At 43.3% G+C, this 7,439-nt stretch overlaps 2 protein-coding genes across 3 annotated transcripts in view; one reads left to right on the top strand and one right to left on the bottom strand.

Annotated features, from left to right (window-relative positions):
- Window positions 1–1,081: 1,081 nt before the first annotated feature.
- tprkb (Tp53rk binding protein) overlaps window positions 1,082–7,439 on the bottom strand; it is a 20,383-nt gene continuing 14,025 nt past the window's right edge. Inside the window, exons 1-5 of one of the 2 annotated variants that reach the window (XM_005725101.1) lie at window positions 3,293–3,357; window positions 2,850–3,124; window positions 2,549–2,671; window positions 2,257–2,433; window positions 1,082–1,947 (exon numbers count right to left, since the gene is read on the bottom strand). In XM_005725101.1, the coding sequence (XP_005725158.1) occupies window positions 1,861–1,947; window positions 2,257–2,433; window positions 2,549–2,671; window positions 2,850–2,990 (528 nt within the window). In that variant the 5' untranslated portion in view covers window positions 2,991–3,124; window positions 3,293–3,357 and the 3' untranslated portion in view covers window positions 1,082–1,860. Of the gene's footprint in view, window positions 1,948–2,256; window positions 2,434–2,548; window positions 2,672–2,849; window positions 3,125–3,292; window positions 3,358–7,439 lie in introns of those variants that run through there. The other variant, XM_005725100.1, reaches the window with a different exon arrangement.
- On the top strand, window positions 3,494–7,041 carry alg10 (ALG10 alpha-1,2-mannosyltransferase). The gene is made up of 3 exons (XM_005725102.2): window positions 3,494–3,671; window positions 5,489–5,686; window positions 5,766–7,041. The coding sequence occupies exons 1-3, from the start codon at window positions 3,507–3,509 to the stop codon at window positions 6,825–6,827; spliced, it is 1,425 nt and encodes a 474-aa protein (XP_005725159.1). The 5' UTR covers window positions 3,494–3,506; the 3' UTR covers window positions 6,828–7,041.

Below are 7,439 nucleotides of genomic sequence, written 5' to 3'. Positions count from 1 at the left end.
TCTTTTAACAACCTATCATATGCTTTTTTTTCTAAATCCATAACTCCTGACCTCCTCTATATTTCTGCAGCAACACTCTAAAAACTCTTTCTCAGCACAAAGCCATAACTGCTTCTCTGATGGCAGGGACAGATTCAAGGATGGCAACTCCAGGAATCGTGCCAGGAGCATCATCTTCAACCTTGACAAAAAAATGAATGAAGCTCTGGAAATAAATGCTGTGACACTGCATAAGCTCATCAAAATGTTGCCCCCGGAGGATGTGTACCATGCTCAGAAGTAAGGGTGGTCCAACAAAATATTCAGAGTGTGACTATTTCTGGATGGGCAGTGTAGCTTATTGCATTACATACTGTTACATTTCAAATACTGTGATTCTTATTAACACTTTGTTAATGAATAGTAATTACATTGTAAACTATAAACATTAACATGATTTGCTGCAGTAGAATGATTATAATGCAATGCTCTGTAATCTATAAGCATCTGAATGGTTATAATAGTTTCTGGTCCTCCTTCACTACGTCCATGAATCTTCTCTGAGGTCTTCCTCTTTTCCTCGTGCCCGGCAGCTCCACATTCAACATTCTTTATTAAATATTTCTATTATTATCATCAACAGACGTAAAAAGTGCAATTTTGTCAAACCTAACTCCAAACTTTTTAAAACAAACAGCAGATTTATTATTCATGCCTCCCCAGGCTGACAGCCATTGGCTGAAATTTGGCTCGACTGAAGTGCCTTCATGATAGTGCTTCGGGGCATTTGAGCCTTTTTTTTTTTTTTTAATTATTCAGAGGTCTGGCTCACATCCACCTCAAAGCAATTTGGATTCATAATTCAGCTCTGCTGGCAAGAGAGCAGCTTTACATCGCTGAAAAATCGTCAGAAAACTAACCTTCAGTGTATAGAACCAAAAAACACAGTGAATGAAAAAAGTTCAAAGGTAAAATACAACAAGAAATAGAATGATGCTAAATAATAAGAAACGCAAAGATTTCTCCCTACGTCCTACGACATGGCCGTGGCAAAGAAGAGATAAAAAAGAATAAACAAAGATGAGTTCACTCAAAGGTTTAAGAAAAATAAGATTTATTTTGACTGAGCCCAGTGTACACAGATCAAGACTGACAATTTCTGTTGGTTTAAACTTAAGAGTGTGCTGGGCTAGTATTAAAAACAGACATAGATCTATTGACAACGGATCTATTGTTAAACTGCTGTGAAGAGAAAAAAAACACATTTTCTCAGATATTATTAGGTATATCCTGGTCTTACAAGGTGTGATCATAAAGTTCTGCAACTCTGCAAAAACAAAAACAGTCCCCCCTCGAAGGTGGTCTCTGGTGCAACACTGCATGAATCTGTTACATTTGGCTTCATTTTAGAGAACAGAATCGTATCTGGCTGTATGTAACCAGTGGTGAGCTACAAAAAATCCCAACCTTTGGTGTCCCTTGAATGCCTCAGGATATTAGATCCTTGAATAAGTCTGACCTTGGTGCACAACGCATGAATGCTGGGAAAAAAAATCGTCTAGATCCTGATGCGTTGCTTTTGGATTGTGTGCTGTTTGGTCGGTGGGCTGTAGGTGGACAAGCCGCTCTCATAACCTTTGATGACCCTCCGAGTCAAAGCTGTTTCAGCCTGACACAGAAGTTAACGTTTGAATTGCTCCAGTGGACAGAATGAGACGTTCAAGGAGTGATCTAAAAATAGCAGCGGTGCTGGAAGTAGTCCAGTCCTGCACAAGGACAGTGTGTTGAAGTGGAGCTCAAAGCGTAGTCTTTCATTTCTTTAAGGGTGAAGTCATAAAAGTCACAGAAGTTTCTAATCGCACCTAGTATATCCCGCCGAACCTACATAACATCCTTGGTGGCCATTCTGCATACGACCGCATCAAGCAGACTCCCACATTTCTCCTCCTGGGGAGTGACTTTGTACAGCTGTAATGGAGGGAAAAAATAAATTTAAATATTCTTTAAATTCATCAAGCAAAGTGTTAAAGCGGTAGTGAGGAAACTGCAATTGATTATGTACTCTGTGGGTTATAACATGATTTTAGGCCCAGTTTTTTTTTTTTTTCTTTTGTCAGATCTTCACTGAATTTTTCATTTAGTCTGGGACTGGATATAATCCACATCTGAGAATGTTTTGGGAATAAAGCAACATTAGGAGAAACAACTGTGCAGCCTGTCACCCCTGTAACATAACAAGATACAAGTGTGGAAGGCAGATTAATTAAAAGCAGCGACCTTTTTGATCTTTGCGTGGTCTGACAGTGAGGAAATCTCTTCCACTGGAACCTGCCGGCCCTCCACCCTGGCTGCAATGTCTGACACGACCTGGGACTCATCTTTGCTGTCAACCATAACGATCAGAACGGAGTCATCACCATCTGAGATCCCAAATCTTCTAAAGGCCTCTGAGATCTATATTAGTGGAAGCATACAGATAGCTTACATATCTAAAACTACGTTAAGAGTAACATATTTTTTTCAAAAATCGGAACATGGATCACAGAAACATCTTCTTCTTCTCACTTACATTATTTGTAGGGGACAGATTGAAGATGATCTCCGAGTAAAGAGTTCTTGTCTTCATTTTTTCTATTTTCTCTAAGTGAACGGCTTTATTGGCAGCTACCAGCACTTGAAAAGGATCCACCAGCTGGAAATGGAAGCACAGGGTCAACGTAAGCAAACAGCAAGACTCCAGGTAATTCTCAATTTTTCTTTTTCAGTGAAAGACACGAGTACTTAACGGTTTTATTAGTATGTGTTTTATACAATAAAACACAGGCGTATTTTGAAAAAAAGCATTGCTAAAACAGACGGAAAAGGCTCACCATCGTAGGGTTGATCAAGGCACCGTTTATTTTCCCTTCCATGGCGCTTTTTTTCAGCTCTGCAGCATTTTTGACTTCTTTGAAGAGCATCTGGGTCACTCTGTGGTCGGGGAAAAGCTCCAGCTTTTGTGTTAGATGCATTCTCAAAACACACACACACAAAAGGTTGGATAAAATTCTATAAACGGCACACGGACCACGGTGCTTCACGTGAAGTCTCTACACGGCGGGGGGGAACCATAACACGGTGACACCGCGTCAGAGGAAATCTCCTCCTAGGAGGAAAAAAAAGGATATCACAAGGTAGTAAAACGGCAGTCAATAACATAATCACCCAAAATAAATCATACATATGTGTAAGGCAGATATTACTCGACAGATAATCCCACGCTAAAGTATTTAGCATAGTACCGGAACCTATGGTTTTACACGAGTTTCTGTACCGAGCCTATTTCTGAATCGGACCGCCAGCTGTCAAAAATCACAAAAATTCTTCCGTTTAGCAACGGTGGACATGTTTCAGACAGTTTCCTCTAAATTAACGTTTTCCCGCGGTTTAAATTCTGGAGTCTAGTAGTTATGCGAGATACTCTAAAGTCTAACAGCTAGCTCTGGTCTGAACTTTTCTCAGTTTTACACCGTGTTTCGTCGTCAAACATGGAGAAATTTGAAGGCTACATGTTCACTGCTCTGTGCAGCACCAACTTCTTAATATCCTGCCTGCTGTTCTCCAGAGTGACCCGCGAGCAAAGGGAGCCCTACATGGACGAGATCTTCCACGTCCCCCAAGCTCAGAAATACTGCCAGGGAAAATTCAACGAGGTAAAGTGTGAGTGATGAGGGTGAGCCCGCCATTATCAGGCGGATTAAGGTTAGCTAAGAGCAGCGGGGCTTTCGATTAGGGTTAATCTCCACACTGGGCATATAGGGCTGTATCAGTATGGTATGCCTGTCTGGATGGGTTATATTTATTGATGTCACGTGGGCCAGCTTTAAAAAGAGCAAGGGACTTTGTGGTGAAGTGAAGCTTAACTGCTCAGATCTGTATGAAGCTCTGTAAACCTTACATTACTAATGGCTATCTGTAAAGACATGTTGCATGTTCATCCTCATGTGACATGATGCATGGCATCTGACTGACAGTGAAAGCAGTGTGTGTTAGAGGAAACTAGGCTAAACGATGGTGTTTTAGTCAGGGATCCATGAGAGAGTGAGAGTTTTAAAGCCTTGCAGAGAAAAGATTGGTGTGGTTATTATTCATCGCAGCCCTGCCTGGTTCACATGCAGCAGAGTAACATGATGCCTGGGTCCAAGCAGATGCCTGCGAGGCTCCAGGCACGTAGGACAAGAGACCAGTAAACGACCGCCTTGGCAGCCCAAAGAACCTTGTGCCTTCCAGCAACCACTAAAGGAATTAAATTCACATTTTCGTTGGCTAAGTGGTTGTCATCAGGGAATACACTTTCGTCCTAGCAGTCAGTGGTTGCAAGAGAGTTGGCAATCAGTCTCTAGGACTGTCTGACAGGGGGTTGTCTTTTCCTACAACCAGACTCATGTTATGCCTGCAATCTACTGGAGCCTCTTTCCTTGTCTAGGGCTAAATAGATAAATAATTGGATACAAGCATAAAAGTAGTTCTCCTATAACACATCGTACGCATATTAATGCATGACGTTTTATCAAGTTCAAGATAAAATGACACGTTTAAGTGTGTTTTATAAACTGTTATGAGCTGTCTTTGTTTGGTGAGGGGGACGTTAGTGCCCGTAGTGAATCTGGGAGTTTTGGATTTTAAGGATTGGTAACGCCCACCAGCAGTTCAAACAGATGGTGACTTGGATGAGAGCAGTCTTTGATGATGATTTGGGGCTGTTCGCAATGTCTGTGAGGGAAGGAAGAGAACAACAGTGTTGGTGATTCTCTGGAGGGCCTTTTTATCTGCTGCTACGAACCCCATGTACCACAGTGTAATGAACTATGCTCTCAGCGGTGGCTCTGTAGAAGCACAGCAGGAGGAGCATTTAACTGAGATGATTCTTCCTGAGTGTCCTCGGGAAATGCAGGCCCTGCTGGGCCTTCTAAATGATGGCTGAGGTGCCATTGGAACAGGAGAAAACATTAGACCCATGGTGGATGAAATTTAAATGACTTTATTTGTAAATTTGTGTCGTCACATACTCCATTGGACGACATTCATATGTATCAACAGACTGCGATATCATTTGGGCTGTAATTTTAAGATAGCATATAGATGAAGATTCTAAAAAAAGGCTTTTGTCTTGTGGCTCAGGAGCCAGAGCAGGTCGTCTACTAATCCAAAAGTTGGTTGTTCGATGCCTGGCTGTAATAATGAAGTGAGTGCTGATGCAAACACAGGTTTTTTTTCTTAAATACTTGTATCACAGACTAGCCAAGAGAACTGACAGTGCTATGAAATATCCCTGTGGAGGGCCACAACAATAAGATTATAAAGGGATACAATTAATATTGAGCACCGTGAAGCTCAGCTCAGCTTATTGGTGTGGCCCTTCACAGCGGAAGCCCCCCAACTCCCCACTCAAGAGCCATTATCCGCTCACTCCACATGTTAAGTGAACTTTACACCTTGTGCCGTGCTAACATGTTTTTAATTCATGCAGTGGGACCCGATGATCACCACTCTCCCAGGCCTTTACCTCGTCTCAGTGGGAGTCATCAAGCCTGTGGTGTGGCTCACCGAACTGACAGGTGAGGTGGTGTGCTCCACGGCCATGCTGCGCTTCATCAACCTGCTCTTCAACTGTGGCAACCTTTACCTGATCTATCTGCTCCTCTGCAAGCTGCACCTCAGGGAGAAGGTAAGTCCAGGACACGAAGACAAGACCACAAGTGACTTAATTTTTTTTTTTTCTGATGTCACATTAACTTCTCTTCTAGATGCGGACAACCTCACGCCGAGTCCTGTCAGCGCTGTCTCTGTCCACCTTCCCTGTGCTCTACTTTTTTAACTTCCTCTACTACACCGACGCTGGATCTACTTTCTTCATCCTCTTCACCTACCTCATGACCCTGTACGGCTGCCACAAGGCCTCTGCGCTGCTGGGCGTCTGCTCCGTGCTCTTCCGTCAGACGAACATCATCTGGGTGGCGTTCTGTGCAGCCACTCTGGTGGCAGGCAAAATGGATGACGCCTGGAGGGTGGAGCATACAAAAAAGAGGGACGAGAAGTCTGCACCGTCTCAGATCCCGCTGTCATTCAGCGGAGCTAAGAGAATCCTGCTTTTCACTCTGGAGTTCCTCACCTCACCCAATCACGTGAAGGCGGTGCTGCTGGTGGCCTGGCCTTACGCGCTGGTCGGCGTTGGCTTCCTGGTGTTTGTGGCACTGAATGATGGGATCGTGGTTGGCGACAGGACGAGCCACGAGGCCTGCCTCAACTTCCCCCAGCTCTTCTACTTCTTCTCCTTCTCCCTCTTCTTCTCTCTCCCCGTCTCGCTGTGTTACCACCGCGTCCTGCGCTTCCTGCAGGCTCTCAAAAAGCAGCCTTTGTTTTTCCTCCTGGTCACCGGCATGTCTTTGCTCCTGGTGTGGAAATTCACCTTTGTCCACAAGTACCTCCTGGCTGATAACCGCCATTTCCCCTTTTATGTGTGGAAGAAACTTTTCCAGAGGCACGAACTGGTGCGTTTCCTCCTCATCCCTCCGTACATCTTCGCCGGGTGGAATTTTCTGGACTCCTTTAAATCGCGCTCTCTCTTTTGGAGTTTGGCTTTCCTGGCTTGCCTCGTGGCCACCACAGTCCCGCAGAAGCTCCTGGAGTTCAGGTACTTCATCGTTCCATACCTGATGTATCGCCTGCACATGCCCCTTCCCTCCCTTCCCAGACTCATCGGGGAGTTCCTCCTGTACACGGCCGTGAACGTTGCCACCATCTACATCTTCATCGCCAAGACCTTCCACTGGCCGGACAGCACAGCAACGCAGAGGTTTATGTGGTGAGGAAAAGACTAAAGTAATCATTTCAGGATTTTCTCCTGTGTTACAGGGGACCAGAACATCTTAAAAATCAAAGCAAAGCCTCTGTTACATCTCAGTATCAGACCGACATGGTCATATCATTTTTATACACTAACCACACGGCTTTGTTCTGAATTTGTAGGGTTTTATTCTCCCTACAGACAGAATCAGTATCTCCAGTTTGTATTTGACTGGCGAAAAAAAAATGTACTTTTCAATGACACTCAAAACACTCATAGGTAAATCCTGCCAGTCAACTGTGAATCATTTCATGACTGAATGAAATTAATATTAACAAAAAATGTTGGTAATAATAACAGTGGGAGATCTCAGTATTGTAAGGGCGCTGGTGTAGATTTAAATCATAATGAAGAATGTTTAATATACTGTACTCGCATGTTGTTTTTACCCCAAACAGCTTTTTTCCCCCTTCAAGCATTGATCCTTGTCGAGGTTAAAAAATAACATTTCAATATGGAATAAAAAAAAATATCGGGCTCTCAAATAAATTAGCTTCTTTTAAGATTCATAATTCTGACATAAGAAATGTAACTGATTCAGGAAATCAGAAGATTTAATTTGTAAATTTAACAA

Source organism: Pundamilia nyererei, unplaced genomic scaffold (assembly GCF_000239375.1).
Source record: "Pundamilia nyererei isolate P.nyererei 1_Seehausen unplaced genomic scaffold, PunNye1.0 scaffold00014, whole genome shotgun sequence".
In the NCBI taxonomy this organism is placed as follows: Eukaryota; Metazoa; Chordata; class Actinopteri; order Cichliformes; family Cichlidae; genus Pundamilia; species Pundamilia nyererei.
The sequence above is the reverse complement of the archived record's forward strand: the minus strand, read 5'-3'. Positions and strand labels throughout refer to the sequence as shown.